Source organism: Ixodes scapularis, unplaced genomic scaffold (assembly GCF_016920785.2).
Source record: "Ixodes scapularis isolate PalLabHiFi unplaced genomic scaffold, ASM1692078v2 PGA_scaffold2__306_contigs__length_199485367, whole genome shotgun sequence".
NCBI lineage: Eukaryota > Metazoa > Arthropoda > Arachnida > Ixodida > Ixodidae > Ixodes > Ixodes scapularis.
The window spans coordinates 122,837,653-122,856,225 of record NW_024609857.1 but is presented as its reverse complement, the minus strand read 5'-3'; the positions used below and the strand labels follow the sequence as shown (position 1 = coordinate 122,856,225).

Genomic DNA, 18,573 nt, shown 5'->3' with positions numbered 1-18,573 from the left:
GCGCCGATTGAGCCAAAAGCGCCAGAAGCCTCCGACGCGCGCGAGGCCCTCTGGGATTACTCGCAACGGAACTGACGTGATCATACCGCAACGGAACTGACGTGAACATTTCGAGCTGCCGACGCGCCACAGCGTGGAAGAAAGTTGCGCTTTGAACAATAGTAGACGGATGCCCGTCGCGTTGGAAGTTTGCCAACTAATCCAGCGGAGTTAGCTGCGCACTATCTGCCAGCCACCCCAGGGCCCCCAGTCCACTTCTGCACCTGAGGCCGGATTCTTAAAGCGAACTTACGCCGAAAAAAATACGTACGACAAATTTGAGAGAAAATCCGTATTCTCGAAACGAAATTGTCTTAACTTTTGCGCAGGTTACGACAGAATCCTACGACAGCTCCGAAGCTGTCTTACGCACTTTCTACGATCAAATTAACATGGCCGACAACGTCGCTCAGTTGCTCGGTTGCGACGACCAACGGGCATTTATTTTTCTACCTGCTCTTCTTGCGCGTCCCGACTTCAAGCAGCAAGAAAAAAATGAAGAAGTACTTCAAACCGACCAAGACGAACATCAACGCTAGATTCACAAACACCCGGAAAAGGCAACAAAGGCAACGATCCCACCGACCAAGCGAGCTCGGCAGTATATATAGGCCTAGCAGGCACTCCGACCCGTTCCGGCGCAGCATTGCTCAGACGGTTTTTGGCCAAGACCGTCTGCCCACGACCGGCTGGCTTGCTGAATGGAATATGCCCGCGCGACCCTTGTGGACCCTTCCTGTATGAATAGTTTGATAGCTGAACTAAATTTCAGAGGTCAACCTATTCCCCTTATCTCTATCACCTTGTTTTCCGAGGCAGCGGTGACGAACGCTGTCATCGAAAAGGGACTCCTCAATTCCATCTCCTTGTTTTGTGTGATATAGAGCTCAAATAAACGCCGTATGGATTACCTTCGCAACACGGTATGTACACTATGTCATTAGTATGCCATTTTTAACTGTTGAGCTATATCAGTTTGTGGGAGCTACGCGATGCTGGTCCAACCTTTCTTTGCCGAGTGTCACGTCAGTTTCGAGTTGCAATCATAGAAGATCGGTCCCGAAGCGCTTACCGAAACGCAGTCTGAATCCAGAACTTCGATCAAACGCACGCGTCCGCTTTGAGCGTGAACAAGTATTTGCGTGACTCTTGCTGACACTCGTAGTTCAAACATATCTTTTTTAACGTCGGCTCACTCCTGCATTTCCGAGGCCGCGAGAAATGCCGCGGCGGTTTGTTTCCATCTACGTCGCTTTGCAAACGACTGGCACGGGGCTTTCACCAACGATGACAGTTGTGTTGACTTCGTAGCGATCGAGTTTGTAGCAGTCAACGAAGCGTTTAAATCGTGTTAGCATTGATATACCACTGCACGGACACGAACCCCAGAAAAGCAGTGGTGGAAAGGCCGCCCGTGTTTATGAGAATCAGCTTGAACACCAAACATTTACACACAGACAGGACAGGACATACACAGAGCTGTCTATCAACAAGTGGCTAGCCTGTGTTTGTTATTAAAAATCCACGTGCTGCGAACTATGCCCAGCTCTCTAATTGGTTGTTCGTTTTGCCGAAGACGCCGTTGCCATAGCAACAGCACCGGAAGTCATCGTTTCTCCGTAAGAGGTCGTAACTTTCCTCCTCTCACTTAAGAACGCGTTTGTGAATACCGTTCTCGCCTCATCTTACGATGATCGTAACTTTACGAACTTCGTAGCTAAGTTGTCGTAGGCAAGAGGTTTTTTATAAATCTGGCCTCTGCGTCGTAGCGACGGCGGCGACTTCAACTGCACTTTGGCCATGATGACGTCTGACAGCAGTGGCAGCGGCAGCGGCGTGCCGTCGGACGAAGAACGAAGAACCGCCAAGGAAGAGGCCGAAAGTGGTGCCGTATGCCTGTGACCCATCGGCGTCGTCCGACGACAGCGATATAGCAGCCCCCGAAGGCGTACCGCGCGACGACGGACGGCGGCTACACAACACACTCTGGTAAGGCTGCGCGTTTTCAGAGTTGCACGAACATCGATCGTATGAAATAAGATACAGGCAAACTGGTGGCCTCGCAACTCGTGGAAAATAAAACATTGGACAAATTAGGGTGCCTTCATGTGCGCTTTGCTGAGGGTGGAGGCATCTGGCCATTTTGTCCCACAAGTTTATTTTTCTTTTTTGTTCAAAAGGGCGTGGCAGAATGTGCCCATGCAGGCGTTTCTGGCACTGACTGTGCTATGGCGACATTTTGTTTTCGTCGATTTCTTTGTATTTTACCCGTGAGCGCGTGCTGTCCGCATCGGGTACTACAAAGGCTGTATGCGTCGGACGTACAGTCGGCCGCAAAAGTGTACCCGCAATGCGGAGTTCTAAAGGTACGGCGGACGTACCCAATCAATTTTCTTAGCGTGATGTTTGAGATTCACATTCGGGGCACCACTTGAAATGTTAAAATTGAATGCTTATCATTGCTATGTGATGGCAATGATGGGATGTTCTGGGAACATCCTAAAGAGCATTCACAACATTCCTGGAACGTTGCAAATTTACAGATGAACATTCTTGGAACGTTCTGAAAATGACAGAACATTACCGGGACATTCAGCTAACAGTCAAATATCCTAACAAGGTTCTAAGAACATCCAAAGAACTTCTACAACATTCTTAAAATGTTGAGAATTTATGCAGGGCCATCCTTTTAATCTTCTCGGAGCGTGGCAAGGGTACCTATCGCTACATTCAGGAAACATTCTTTGCATGTCATAAAGCTCTTACACAGGGTGATATTTTTTTAATCTAAGCAAATTTTTAGAAGGTGCAAGCACGAGCTAGCAGCTTTCTCAGCACACCAGCCTGAGCACCAGCTTGAGCATGTAGCACATACTATTGAAATTTAACTTCTACTTGTCAACTTCTTCCATTCAAAATTCGCTGTATACATAACAGATTGCTCACTCTGAGCTTCAGAACAGATACATATGGCATCGCTTATTTAACTGGGAAACACCTTTTTCAAAGTTGTAAACCACAGATACTAAAAATCTGGTTTATTCAATACTGCCTCTCTACATATGCAGTAAGTGCCTAGTTCATGACCAAGTTCTGAGAACCCGTCCTTTCCTTCTACGTCTTACACCACATTCCTCGGTAGGCTCATATAAGATGAAACTGATCCCTTATGCTGACTTTCCAAAAACTAGCGAACCTGAGATATCCGTAAAGTTGGCTTCAGCTGAGAACTTTCCAAGTATGTTGCGCATACGAATGTCAGAAAGGTAACCTTCCTAAAATGTTGAGCAGCTTACTTTGAGGGGATGTTCGCATACGAATGTTCCTCGGACGTTCCGAAAGGAGTTTTAATGTTCCTTCAACATTCAGAATATCCAGTGAATGTTTGCAGAACATTGGGTGCTACTTGGGTACTGGTGAGGTGTTGCCAAACATATTAGAAGTCTGCTCAAGGCACCAGCTAGTTGTATTTGTAAAGAGAGCAATCTGGATGTGGATACCAGCTGGGAGCCAGTTCAGTAACTAAAAGTAATTTGAACAATACAATCAGAACCAAAGCCAGGAAGAGACAACCCTTTTCTATGCTCCACCAAATCATACACAGTACTAGAGATGTGCTAATTCCTTTACGTGCAATTTGAACCTATAGTCGGCGACAGGTCAAGGACGAAGTTGGAGCTCCTCCCACCTCTTTCCACTGTAGTAGAGCCAGGGGCGGATGCAGGAATTTCCTGAGGGGGGGGGGGGTCAGGTGTTGGTCAGCGTACCATATTTTTAGGAACCCCCTCCCCCTCTCCTTCACTTTACGCTCTAAAATTTACACAAGCAGAAATCAAGAGGGGGGTCAGGACATCCAGACCCCCCCTCTAAATCCGCCCCTGAGTAGAGCGAATGCGGGAGAAGACACGACCTCCTCTTCACCAGTAGCTCCGCTGAAGTGGAAAGGGGTGGGAGGAGCTTCCACTTCACTCTTGATCTGTCACTGACTATAGTGTATAGAGATGTGCAGAAATGTAATGTGTGTCCGATTTCTTCAAACAGGTGCTGCTGCAATTCACACTGTGCAAGTATGCCCACCACCACAGAGAGTGTCTGTTGCAAAGAGCAGGCCAAAGTCAAAGAAAAAGCTGGGAGCCTGCCCTGCATCACGAAGCACCAACTTTCGGTGGTGCTTCGTGATTGGTGACTCGGGCACGGTGTGTACATCCTAACGAAATTACAGCTTGTGACATCTCGTTTCTGCTTGTTCAACTGACGCTCTGTTATTTTATATTTGCAGCAAGTACAGATATACTGCCTACTCCCAGTTCGTATCGTGGATATACGGGAAGCTGGGAAGAGAGAACAGGGTCCCCCTGCCAAGCTGTGTTGTGACAAGAGTGTGACAAGAATTCCCTGCCCCGAAGCCCTCCGACTACAGAGGCTTTAGGTACTCATGTTAAGAAGGTTGCCACGTTCAGTGAAAGCTATCATGCATCTGCTTCCCCGAAAAGCATTCAGGAGCCCCAATCACTACAATCTGTGGAGGAATTGCTTGGTGCATGATGAGGTTGAAGATATGTTGAGACCTCAAAAACTGTGTGCATGCACTGTACAGTATAAACATATTTTCAGCCTCATCATTTGCCAAGTACTTGCCGTAGGTAGCAGTTAACCATAAGAGTACACGGATTGGCGCTCCAGGCTGCCTTGTGAAATAACAGACATACAGAAGTACCGTATCTCCACAACTGAAACAGACAGATTTTTGTGAATGAGCTGGTTGTAGTTTAACATTCTTAGACAAAACCTTGACACGAGGGAAAAACGAAAGACAAACACAGTCTCAGATGACTTTGTGTTTGTGTCGTCTTTCGTTTTTCTCTCGTCTCGGGGGGTTTTGTCTAATAGTGTTAAATTTTTGTGCTTGTTATATCAGACCCCCCAAAAAAACTAGAAAACGAGGCCGAGCGAGTGACTTTGGTCGCATGCCTGGAGGTCTTTGAGATGTGCATGCATGATTAAAGAAGACAGCGAGACCGCTTTGAAAGGGTTTCATCTCAAACGCTTGGTGGAAGCAAGGACTACTCTCTGCGATCTCTGGACAGCAACAAACAAGTCCCCTCGGACTGCAACAATGACTATAGTCCGTTGCAGGTTATAAATAGCAGGAAGGGTGGAAAAGTAAAACCACCGCTCCTCACCAGGATGTGTTGTTTCCTCCTCACCCCTCTCCAGCGCTGACTCCACTAATCTGGAGAGAGAGAGAGAGACTTCACCTGCTATTCTTCACCTGTAAGACTATAGTCCTTAATATTCTGTTAATTTGTGTAAGTGCATTCATAAAATGTGCTGTCTGAGGTATCAGTGTTAGGCTCCATCGTTTCAACTCCATGGTAGCATCGGGAACGCGTTCAGATTGTGCAAATACTGGATTAATGTAATACACTGTGTGGTTATGAAAAGGTGGGGGTGCTTCTAGAGGCATGTGTCGTGTCTAGGTGAACTGCTTCCAATAAAGAGGTCAATATTTTTCATGGAACAAAAAATTGTGTTCATTGCTGGTACGACTCTACACAGAGTCCCCTTTCGCAGGTCAGAACCCTTCTCAGGCCCATGTTTCTGTCAAGTCTGTTTGCATTAGAATTGCATACGGAAAAGCGATTCTCTGTCACCAAGTTCCGAAATGAAACTTCTACACACCATACTAACAATCACTTGCAACTGAAACACAGCTTGCAAGCCTAAACAGTACAATTATTAAATTGCCAACAGTAAATATAAAGTTACTATAATGAAAAAAAAAAGCCTTCTCTTATATAGATTCAGTGGTGGTCCAGCCAGTTCGGTTTAGAGCAGCGGTCGGCAACCGGTGGCCGACAGGCCGAATCTGGTCCGCGAGGCAGCTTCGTCTGGCCTCCCAGTACCATTATAGAAATCGTGCCCCACCCGTCCTGCCCTCCCAGATCTCCAGGATTGCACGAGAACTTTGTCCAGAGAGTATATACTGCACCTCCACTTGCTAAAGCTTGTGTAACTAGCAGGTTCATGTTATGATCAGAGTTCGAGAAGAATCTCCTCCCAATATTCTTTTCACAACCTTAAATTAGCAACTCTAATGCGTGTGGTTGCATTTTCCCAATATCCAGCACCCAAACCAAGGGTCACACTATGGCATGACTAAATAAAAACATTCGTTTTCAATTTATTCATGCCAGTCTGAATTCCTGTAAATTTTTGTAGTACAGTGAAACCCGTTTCAAGGGAACCCACAAACAGTGAATTATTGTCAATATCGAACTCGCAGAAGATTTAAATAAAAATGCATGTAACGAACAACGTATTGGCTATATCAAACTTTTTCCCCCCCAAAAGGTTTCCAAAAAAGCACAAACAATCGTCTTCTAGCCTGTCCCTTCCTCCTCAAAAAAGTAGGAAAGAAAGAAAATTGCAAAAGCTCAAGTTGCAAACATAATTGAGTGGAGAGAAGAGATTCAGAAGTGTGAGAAAGCTAAAAAATACACTGCACGCAAGCACAGGAAAAAAAAAATTTTCGTCCCAAATTGTTGCCCACGAAGGGAAGCGATTCAAAAGGAAAGATTAAGCTAAAAAAAAGTGAAAGCCGTTTACAACTCCCTGTAGCGCCGAATTAGAGCGCAGCTCTTGAGGAGGAGGAGGGAAGGGTACGGGGGGTGAAGTGACCTTGGGTGGGGGGTCACGTGACGATGCGGATGCCGATGATGTCATCAGTGATGATGACGATGACGATGCGGATGCCGGTGACGTCATCAGTGACGTCACTGATGACGTCATCGGGGGTCACGTGTCCCGGGGGGGGTCACGTGACTTTGGGTGGCACTTGACCTGGGGGGGGGGGGGGTCACGTGACCTTGGTTACGCCGACGCCGACAGCGACGCCGCTCAAGCCGACAACGGGCCCCTAAGAGCTGCGCTCTAAAAACAACTTTCCATCGCATTGTTACAAGGTGGAAGCGGAGATGGGAAAGGAAGCAAAGTGGCAATGCAGGCGAGTTGGTTCATCGTTACAAAATGGAATCAGCGCGCAAACAACGAAGACACAAGGAAGAGAAATTGACAGGACAAGCGCTGGGAAAGGAAGAGAAGGCTCTTGCCTTACAACGAACGCATCGTGGAAGTTCGTTGAAAATGTTTCTTGCTATATCGAACTGATCGTAACATTTCCTGCTGTTCGTTATTGACTATTTGTTTTACCCCCCTCCGGTTCAACCTGCTCAGCGTTGCACTTGCGACGACTCTACCCTTTGCTGAAAAAGAATGCCGACCCCCTGTTTTCTAGCATTTATGTGGACGATGAAAGATCTAGTTTCGGAGCACTATTGTATTGGGGATATTCAAATTTTGAAGCAGTGCCAACATACTTTTGTAGCACTTCGGTACAGTTCCCTATTAGTGATACTGGCGTGCAGTTGTCTGATCACTACTGCATGTGTGTATGCACCCAAGCTTAGAAGTTCTTACAACTGTGAAACAGTGCCAGGTTCTATCACAAACAGACATCTATGCTTTTTTACTCATCTGCAAGTTCTGAACAAGTTATTGTAGACGAAGGTTAGAGATGGCAAAGTTTAGATTCCAACCTATGTATTCTTTGACAGGTTGGGAGATAATGGAGGTTGTGGGACCCGTAAAACTAGCAAGAAGACAGATTGAGTGTTCCTTCTCATACTGTTCATGGTGATACACATAGTACATTAATTGCACATACTTTTTCACAAAACGGCACCAGAACTCTGACGGAATGTAACAAATACCAAAGAATCACTCGTGTCATACAGCGAAATCTCCAACTAGTGTCTGTATTTTTGGAAGAAAAAAAAGTGTTTGAGCGGTGCGAATGATGTTTTTGTTTAGAAGAGAGGAGGCGAAGCAAGAAGAAAAAATGATAATGTCACATGCCTCGTCTGCCTCATTAAATTGTAATTTTTTCTTTCAAAGTACGGCCATCCATTTGAGACATCGCTTTGAGTGGAGTTGTAGGATTTGTAGCGCCCCACCTAGTGTTCCTGCACTGTTTTGTGAAATCTAAATTTCAGTCCAGCACCCCTCCGAGTTGAGTTTGTTACTTCCAATCAATGCCAATGGACAAAAGTTACCAGGCTTGATGTAAGCCCAGTGTTATTTACTAACAATCATTGCACAGTGTTGGTATAGTGTTCATTTTCTATTATACAGACATCGTGCAGATCATGAATCAGTTTTTTATTTACAACATAAATCATAACGACAATATGCTTTTTGTCCACATTTAATTAAAACTAGCAGTTCCTTGCGGCTGAAACTGCGCTTGACTTTGGAGACGTTAGATTAAAATTTCCTTAACCCTTTGGAGTCCTGCGTCAGGTGACCCCCGACGAAAAAAATATTCAGGTTCTGGTCAAATGTCGGGGCTCCCCCGACAGGCCCATTTCTCCTTTGCGGTCAAATGTCGGGCGCGCCCCGACAATTTCAACTAGCGCCACCTGTCATTGGGAATGTAAACTAGACTTTCTTAGTTTCTTCGCCCTCCGAAAGGTGCCGCAAGTGACGCTACACATGCTCAGCGGGCGAGTTGTTCCCCCTTTATTTCCAGCTGTATTGGCTTTGTAAATCTCGTAATGTTACATAGTCTGTTAAAAGAGAAGTGCAAGAGACTGATGACTGCAGATGTGGTGGCTGGAAACGATGAGACTGTGCCATGGACCTTTTCTGAGAAGCGTTCTGCGCACGCGCGAGCGCCCGATGCCAAGCGGCGGAAGTCCCACTTTAGTGGGATACGATATCCCACTTTAGTGGGATATGTATCAATGAAACTTGCACTCACTTCGTGCAGGCACTGACCTCTTCAACTTATTTAGTCGGGCATAAAAAATTTGCACTTGCATTTCGGAAAAAATATGTCAGCGTCTTCAGTTGCTATCTGTTTTTCCTTTTGCGTTGGCAGAATCGAAGAAAGCACTCCTGGAAGAGATGTCGCAGAGGAAGCGGATGATTATTCCACGAATTTTTGAGGGGCCGTTGAAAGTAAATAGAACTGTTTTCTTTTAAGGGACCGGTCTAAAGTTTTGCTAAGTAGTACCCTCAGTACATAAATCCTAAATGTTCGGTCAACCCAGAAGGGGAATCCATATTTGTTCCTGTTTGCTAGTTTTTAGATAAAAAAAATATTGACACTCGAGTTAATAATAATTGCATTGATGATCGAGGGTTAGTCAGTGGGAAGTAATGGGCTTGACTATAGTCTATAGCTGGGGTCTTTAACATCTATCACACACAAGTGATCACACAAATGTATGCCGATACAATGCATATCCAGATGGAAACAAGCAAGGGTGGGAATCAAACCCAGCTTTTTTTGCATTGTGCAGCACGAGCGTCGGCTCCACCAGCTCCAAGGTCTTGAACACAGCATAGAGTCAAAAGGACTTTGACATTAACCAAGATTTCGTTCCATTGCAAAAGGAGTATGTAGTATGCAGAAACGCAGCTGAATCAGTGGTGCAAATGGGAAAACTAAGTGAACCTCACCAATCAGTAAGTTATATCTGAATGTCTGTTGTATAACCAGGTCTGTTGTAACAAATTTATACTGTTCATAGATAAGGCATTGAAAAATAGTATTGCTGTCCCATTATAGCTTAAGCAATCTATATTTACTCGCACTATACCTTGAAGATGTGACTTGCTAACCATTGTTACTTTTATTTGGTGTGGAATATCCGCCATTGTATATGCTCCCCTTTGATGGAAATTATACATTAGCACAGATATATGCGGAATATAAAGTAGCGAACCGGGACAAAATACCCCAGGTTAACTTTGACTTCCTTTCTGCCCTTTCTTCTTCTTAGCTAACTTGTTTCTGTTCCCACTCTGCATGTGTTTATTTGTTTTAGGCTTCCATGTCAACACCTGACCCCTCAGCCAAGACTGTGAAGCAACGCAGGGCTGCCGCGAAGAAGCAACAGCTCACGAGCTTCATCAGCAAAAGGAAGCTGGAGACCTCGAGTGACGACGAGGACCCTGATGTCGTACCCAAGGCAATGCTCGAGGAAGCCGAGGAGACGATGAAGTCTCTCCGCTTAAAGTTGAGCAGGGCAAGAGAGCCAAGCATGTGCCTCACCTGTGCTCAAACTAAGACGGAGCTCGAGCACGCCCAGGCAACAGTTCGGCGCCTGCAGGAGGTGGAGGACCTAAGGCAGACAAACACTCGTTTGACGCATGCTGTCTTCGATAACATTGGCAAGTAGCCTAATCACTTTTACTTGTAGTGTGTTTCACATTTATGCTTTCAGATTATGTTCTCCTCCCTATGCTAGTCTGCCATTCTCCTATTTGGTTGCAAGAGCATATTGATTGATGCAGGGATAGCCAGAGCCAAGTGCCAGGCCAGTGCACCAAGACAGGGCACCAGTGGTGGCTGTTGCTGGGCCAGTGTTGCCTGGCACCGTTAGAGTGCCCCGTAGAAGTGCATCTAGCATTGTAGATGCCTTAGATAAGAGCATGAAAATTGAATTTCGTTTATCGAAACATACTTCTCAAACTGTTTATCAGTGGTTTGAGGAGAAAGTTGTTTTTCAGGAATCACACCAAAGAAAAAGCTGTAACAGTCCTAACTTGGCTAAGAAAACTGTGTGGTCATATGTGCTACAAGTGTCTAGATTGATTTGTTTATAAAAGTTTGTAATATCCTCAATTTTGTAAATAATCGGACCTTTTACAAATTTGGCAGTCTCAAAAATTCTCCGCAGAAAATGGAGGTTCCTAAAAATGACACAACAATCACTATTTATTTCTATCCCTGCTGTCTCCACGCTTGCTCAACTGTGCAAAAGCTATTCCTACCCCTAAATAGCTTTCTGGGGCACAATGGTTACCACGCATAAGGACCCGCAGCATTATGTTATGTCAGTGAAGTTAGAGGCTCTTATGCTAACGACCAGAAATTAGGACCTACGCAGTGATTGAACTGCACCCAATGTGTCACTATAATTTTGTTTCCTTTTTCAGTGGAAGATATACTTATAGGTAGACTATGATAATTTGTATACTATCATATATCTCTCTCAACTAAGGGACTTCCTAACTCATTTAAATTCTGAGGAAACTGGTGAGGAAGTGTGCATTCTTTTGTGCACACATAAATCTATGTGAAATTTGCAGCTTTAACTCACGCTCTTGCCTGTTCCTTGGCACAACATAATACTAGTACAAAATGTTGCCTAAATAAATTTTATGGCAACATAGAGAAAGAGTGTATGAGGCAGGCAAGCTGGTTATGGTTAGACTTGGTACTAAATCCCAAGGCTGAGGACAAACAAGGAGAGACACATACTGCATGTCTCAAATGCAGCTAACTAAACGTCATTCAGACTCCATTTCTAAAAGCTGTTCTCTTGTGTTCTCGTGTTTTCGATCTCGGGTGTGGCAGCATGTTTGCATTCACATACCTCACACGGTGTGTACGAGACAAGCAATGTGCCATTTCATTGTTTTTTTCATTAATCCCCAGTTAAAAATTCCCATTGAGTCCAACTGGAATTTCAATTGGTACCAATTGGTATCAGTGGGATCCAATTGGTATGAAGACAACCAATTGGCCATTCCAAACAACCAATTGGCCATTCCAACTGGAATGCATTTTTCCAATTGGTCACTTCATTTGGAAATATATATTCCAATTGGTATTAATCAACCAATTGGCCATTCCAATTGGAATACGTTTTTCCAATTGGTCACTTTAATTGGAAATATATATTCCAGTTGGTATTAATTAACCAATCGGCAATTCCAATTGGAGTTAATTTTCCAATTGGTATTAAGCAACCAATTGGGAGAGTTATTCCAATTGGATTCTTGGATATTAGAGCTCTAGAATAATTTTGCAGTGAAAGATTGTGACCTTACTCTTCTGAATCATAAATAAACTCTAGGATAAAATATGGATTTTTTTTCAAGGGTGCGGGGAACGTCAACAAAGGAATCTGCTCACTGGCCAACTCATATTACTCATATTCATTTTTTGTTTTCCTTTCTCTGCATTTTCTCTCTCTCTTTTTATATATATATATATGTATAAATAAATACTTTACTAATAATCTTACGGCTTTTTAACAAAGCAATTATTATTATTATTTATTTTTTTTACTTCTAGTTTTGGTTTGAAAGTTGGAACGCCCCATCGCTAGTGACACCAATAGGTGTTTGTTTTTTCTGGGAACACGTGTGTGGGATGCCAGTAGGAGGATGTGAAAATGTGACATTTTCATCAAGTTTACCAACATTTAACAAGTCTTGTTTCAATCAATGTGTCCAAGAAAAGCCTGGGGAACCGCAACATGCTGGGGTTAACCAGCAACTCCGTCCCGTGGCAGCTGCGGTGAGCGGGGTTTTTGCTCTTTGTCCTTCAGACTCTTGAAGCAAGTTCTGAATATTTTCACGGTCAACCGTGTGTGCTAAAGTGTTCTTATAGCCAAGTTTGCGTGTTCTATCTGCTTTTATGTTTGGAACTGTTGCCGCACGTCCGCGTTACGGAAAAAGTTTGCCGTGCAGTACACACATCGCATTGTAAAACGCTTTCCATTGTAGCAAACAGTTTTCTAGTGTCTCACTATTTCCTCATTCAGTATTTGAGCCTTCAGTAGATTTGCTGTTTTTTTTAGGTTGCTCTTAACACCCTTTTTATTGCCATAAGTTGCTTGCAATATTTGTAAATTATTAAATGCTCCCATTGTGCAGAATGCAGCTAGCATGCGCTCTCATAAATATTCCTTTGAATTCGGACAGCTGTGAGAATAAAGCTAGCTCTGTTCTCATTGCAATCAACGGCATGTTAGCCTCACACATGCAAATAATGACAATTGTATCCTTTCCGAGATCCAGTGTGCACAGAACGAATAGTTCTTTGCAGTCAAAAGTGTTAATGGTCGCACTGCAAAGCCTTAACCTGCCTCTGTGGCACCAAGGCAAAGCGCCGGCCTACGGGTGTCCAGGTGGCGGGTCCGAATCCCGGCCGAGGTGCCCGCAATTTGACGGAGGCCTGTTGCGGAGAACAAGCTTTCGGTTGCACGTCAAAAGATGCCAAGGTGGTCCAAATTAATCCTCAAACCTCCGCTGGGGCGTGCCAGGTGCCCGTCGTTGGTTGGCATGTAAAACCCCCAAATTTGACTGACTGCAAAGCTTTGGATCCCCTCTCAGCTGATAACAACATATTAAATTTCTCACTTTGTATGTAAAAAGGGACTAATTTTGTTGTAGAAACTTAAGATTGCAGAAAACTAACGAATTGAATGGACAACATACAACTTTCTGCGGCCAGGTGTTAGACTTGAGCCGTTTATCCTTTTTAAAATTTTCGACAAGCCTTGGATCACTATCATAATTCAGAAGCCCATACTAACTGAAGCCTTATTATCTAGCTTTCATTGATTTTTCTGCTTTCATGTTTTACCCCTGTCATGATACCGACTGGCATTCCTGCCAGAAGGTAACGGCCTAACTTATTGCATATTGATAAACTAAATGAGGGCTTTCCTTCTAGTGTTTTTTTTTTTCTCTTTTGCTCAGACAAAGTAAAGTGCAGTTACTGAACAATTTGTTTAAAATGTCTCTTTTCGAATGCACAATTTCTTGATATAAACAAATTCACAAATGCAAGCTAGGCATTTTGAAACTCGTAAATAATGTGCCCTTAAATAGCTTGAGGTCCCATGTCACGATGCATAGATGCATATACTAGTACCATAGGGCATTGGTGATGTGACACAGCTTGGAACACTGGATCTCAGTCGTTCCTGGGTTACTAATTTTTGTCGCCTGTTTTCGTTCTAGGCTGCAAGCTGCTGCTATAGACACTGCTCAAGAGGAGGATGCAACCATGGACGACCAGTAGTTTGAACACTTTAGAAATTTCTTTTTGCTTTTACCGGAACTAGGTGACAATTCCTGCTAGACGCTATGACATCACTGTGGGAGGAACGTTAAACAAACGCTCAATGACGTCATAGTGTCTCTCAGGAATCGTCCTACTTTCGGTAGAAGGAAGAAAAATCATTTTTGGTCTGAACTGGGTATTAGTGTTTCCTCTTCTATTGTAATAAATGTGCTCCTTATAATTTTGCTTGTTTCTTATATTTTGCAAAGGTATCTGGCACCATTTAGTGTGACTGCAAAAAACTCATAAAAAAAAGACTAAAAAAGATGCATTTTCTAAAATAATGTGTTATTTCAGAACAGGCTTAAAATTTTTTGTATATAGTAAAACCCTATTTGTTAGGAACATATCCAGCTGGCATATCTGGACATACTTATGTGAGACATGCTCAATTTGAAATTTCATTTGGGAGTCATTTGGGGGCTGTGTAAATTGCTAATGCATCAGAAAACCAATTTCTCTTGCTAGCTATCTTTCCAATTGTTTATAGTTTGAATTAGAAATGTACGAACTGGCTGTTTTCTAATGGGAATTTCAGACCAATTGGAGAGATACCAATTGGTGTGCTTCCGTTTCGGAACCACACCAATTGGTATTTCTCCAATTGGGCGTTCCAAAACACAGTCGGTCACGATTCTAATTGGAAAAAAACTAATTGGTATATTTCCAATTGGGCGTTCCAAAACACAGTTGGTCATGGTGCCAATTGGAAAAAAGCCATTTGGTAATATTTAACCAATTGGCATTTGTTCCAACGGGGCGTTCCAAAACACAAATGGTTTTGGCAATTGGTACCAATTGGAAAATCCAATTGGACCCAATGGGAATTTTTAACTGGGACCATGTGCAACGTTCAGATCACAAGTGTACACGCTGTGCATAAGTGGAGCCTGTTGCTTTTCATCGATGATCGGAAGCTTGAAACTCTCATGACATACCCAGACTGTTAGGTCAATTTAGACCCCATACATCGTATAAGAAAAAGATTGGTGTCTTCGCTGCAAGGTGCAACCTGAAAACAGATAGAAAAATGTGCGACAGATTGCTCCGACGTGCACATCACTGCACTAAGATGAGATTGCAGCAACATATGGGATGATTTTCCTCTGGATCGTGATTAGCCCCGGGGGTTCATATGTCTGCCTGTAATCATTGCACCAGGTGAATCCCAGAGAAAAGCTCAACCACTTTTGTGCAGGTCTGGACAAAAGCCCACCAGTATTTTCACAGACTTGGAGAAAAGCTCACCTCGCATTCAATTATTATGTAAAGTGGTCGTTATTTCTAGCTGCAGTGATATTAGTCCGATTTAAATAAAATAACTAAGACAAATTTAAACAACAACAAAATAACTGTCTGTTATTAACTGTGCGTAGTTTTAAAGATATCGACGCCTCAAAGTTTTGTTTGGGGCGCGGCCAACGAAACCGGAGCTAGCCGTTCGAGGCCCTGGCAACACTGAAAATCAGCTGCTATTATGAAGGATCGTTCTCGTTCAACGAGTACGCAGGCTGAGCGGCCTGTTGCGCTAGCCGTCTAAAGATAGGAGGCAAGATGATTTTGTTTTAATTCTGTATACGTGGTAGTTATCCAGCATATATGTAGCAAGAGTTAGTGCGTATACCCAAAAGCTAGTGACCGGAAAACCCGTGAACTCTTACGGTGCCGTACTCGGCGGCGGCCGCCGCCGTGCGTGCGCTATGCCCTACTCGTCGCTTGTATACCCAAAAGCTAGCAACCGGAAAATGAGTGAACTCGTTCGGTGCCGTACTCGGTGGCTGTCGCCATGTGCGCGGCCTTCCGTACTCGTCGCTAGGCCTATATTGTCATCAAGGCTCCATGGATGGAGCGCCGTTGCTCTACGCCGCGCTGCCAGTTACGTACAGCCACTGGGGGTCCTCTCGCTTTCGCGCTGCGGGTCAGTCCCAAACATAAAGCTTTGAGGCTCTCCGGCCCGGGCCGCGGCGCCTGAACGCACGTGTGCTGGGCTGCAACCTGTCTGTTTTCTCATTCTTTTTTTCCTCGGGCACGTGAAAGCTGAAGTCCAAAGTACACTCGTCGAATAGCGTTCACCCACACCTTCTCCAATTTCCGGTCCGTTGGAAACTTGTGAAAAAGCACCTCCGTGTTGCGCAGCGGGTTGTTTGAGCAGCCCACAGTGCTACAAGTCGCACTCGGCATCTTTCGAGGAACAGCTGGGCAGTCTTGGGCACACCAAGTTGCTTGCTAAAACGAGTCTTGGAGTTCTCACAAGCAAATAAACAAAAGGCTATACCGAAGCTACATGGGCGCTACAAATAAAGCAACGGCTAAACACGCCAATCACAAGCCGAAGTAGCGGTGGTAGCGGCTCAAAGAAGCACACTTCGCACAACGCTCGGACCGGAGGAAAAAAGGAGAACAATACTGACGTCACGGCCCAATGTTGGGCCGTGACGTCAGTACGGCCCAACATTGGGCCGTACTGACATTTTTTATTGCATTGGAATACATGAGAATTTTCTTGTTTTCTTTTGTAACTTTTCACTGAGGCAAGTATTATTTTTTTTGTAATTTTACAAATTAAATTTACTACCACGCCAAACCTATGTGGTACATTAGTGGCTGCATGCGTTGCGTTTTCTGGGGCCAACACACTAACGCTGTCCAGCCATTAGTGTGTTGTAGCTTAAAGTGTAGTGGGCACTTTGTCCTGTTTCTCTCTCAATTTTGGACCGTTTTTTCGTTTGCAATAAACTGAGCTAAATCTCCACCTTACTGTGGCTTGTGCATCAGGTTTTTGCGATTTATTTAGGTCTTGGCCCAACATCTGGACCACTCTGTAGAGTGGGATGAACTATACAGCTTTTGTTCTCACCATACTCTAAACCAAGGCAGTTTACAAGTACTAACATAAGCAAAACAAAAGTTAACATCTATCTTGCTTCTTGCTAAGTTTTGACTCTCTTCACCTCAATTACCTCTCTATCCTTGAAATTGAGTGTAGCTTAAAATCTAAACTTTGTATTTTATTCCCCGTCTAGACTAGAACTTGTTCCAAACTTGTAGGTGCATCAAAAAAGCATAGAGGCTGTTAATTTCCCTACTGCTCTTGGCTATGCATATAATTTGCAAGGTGAAAACAAATGCATTTTATTTTATGAATAAAAAGGAAAAGCTTGTGTTTTTGCTTTTGTTTTATACCGAAGTAACTTTATGAGTGCGTATAATAGGGCATTTCACTGGGAGTTTACATGGTTGATTACTTCTGACTGGATTTCTCGTTTGTTGAAACAGCAACCAGGCTTCCTCTGGGCAACATGCCAGATTCACCAGAGCTTGGGGAGTCATCTGGCTCTATATTTACAAGGAACCAATCACCACTGCCGAGGTGATGCCTGCCAAGGTTACGCCTGCCGAGGTTGTTCCTGCTGAGCTGCCGCCGAACCGCACGGTTTATATGTGTTTGCATAAATATCGTAGAAAATCGAAACCTTATGTTACATTTAGCTTGATAATTGCCCAGTCAAATTTCAGCTTTCCACAGCAATGCTGTAAACTTTTGGCTACTTGTTTTCGACATCTTGTAGACCCTGAGATGGGGGAGAACAATAAAAAAAGACGAAAACAACAGTCTCAAAATATTGTTCCCCATCTCAGGGTCTACAAGATGTTGATTCCCTACCAGCTCTCCTGCACTCTAGCACTGCCTACAATTTTTTTTTTTTTTTTTGCTAGTCTATGTATTGAACTTACACTTTTGGGTTTCCATTCTAACTTCTTCAGCCCTCGATGATGGTGGAAGCACGATCAAATTGGCTCCTCACCGCGGAGCGGATTGCCACAACACAGATGAAGTGGGCCATTAGCTTCTGCCTAGATTCCACCCAGCGAAGAACTACGAATACCCGAAGAATAACAGCGACAGATCATGCCAATACTCGTGGTTCAAAAGGCTTTCCTGGCTTCAATACATCGAAGACCGCGATGTTGTCGTTTGCCAGAAATGCATCCAGGCACTTAGAGAGAAGGGAGACGGCTCTGCAGTCATAAAACCCAGCTTCATACAAACTCAATTTTCAAACTGGAGGAAGGCGCTCGAAAGATTCCGCGGCCACAAAAAGAGTCGCTACCACGTGGAATCCGTTACGTATCTCGAGACGAAAAAGAAAGGGTCGTTCGTAACTGGACTCCTCACCAAGCACGCAAGCAGGCAGCAAGAGGAAGCACGAGCTGCGCTGCGCGTGATCATCAGTTCGGTGCAATACTTTTGCATTACCGGTCAGGCTTTGCAAGGGCGCACAAAACAAGAAGGTAACTTGATTGAGCTGCTGGAAAAAAGATCAGACAATATACTGGTGCTAAAGAAGTGGCTGACTCAAAAAGACAACTGGCTAAGGGGGGAGATTTCATCGGGGCATACAATCCACCCGACACAAAGTCGGAAACACTTTTCAGTGTCGTGAAGGACATGATTGTACGTCTGGGCTTTAGCTTCGACAAACTGCGAGGGATGTGCTTCGATGGAGCTGCAAACATGTCGGGTCGCTTTTCTGGAGTGCAAAAAAAAGATTGCTGCTGTCCAGCCAAAGTCAGTATACATGTATTGCAGCAACTACTCTCTC

At 44.2% G+C, this 18,573-nt stretch overlaps 1 protein-coding gene and 1 long non-coding RNA gene across 2 annotated transcripts; both read left to right on the top strand.

Moving 5' to 3' along the window:
- The first annotated feature begins 1,994 nt into the window (after positions 1-1,994).
- On the top strand, positions 1,995-5,604 carry LOC120847625. The gene is made up of 3 exons (XR_005717402.1): positions 1,995-2,028; positions 4,081-4,235; positions 4,319-5,604. It is a non-coding gene; the product is annotated as an uncharacterized LOC120847625 (long non-coding RNA).
- Positions 5,605-8,705: 3,101 nt separating this feature from the next.
- LOC121836797 lies at positions 8,706-17,540 on the top strand. Its single transcript, XM_042292008.1, has 3 exons — positions 8,706-9,060; positions 9,933-10,278; positions 17,246-17,540. The coding sequence occupies exons 1-3, from the start codon at positions 9,007-9,009 to the stop codon at positions 17,341-17,343; spliced, it is 498 nt and encodes a 165-aa protein (XP_042147942.1). The 5' UTR covers positions 8,706-9,006; the 3' UTR covers positions 17,344-17,540.
- The last annotated feature ends 1,033 nt before the right edge of the window (positions 17,541-18,573 follow it).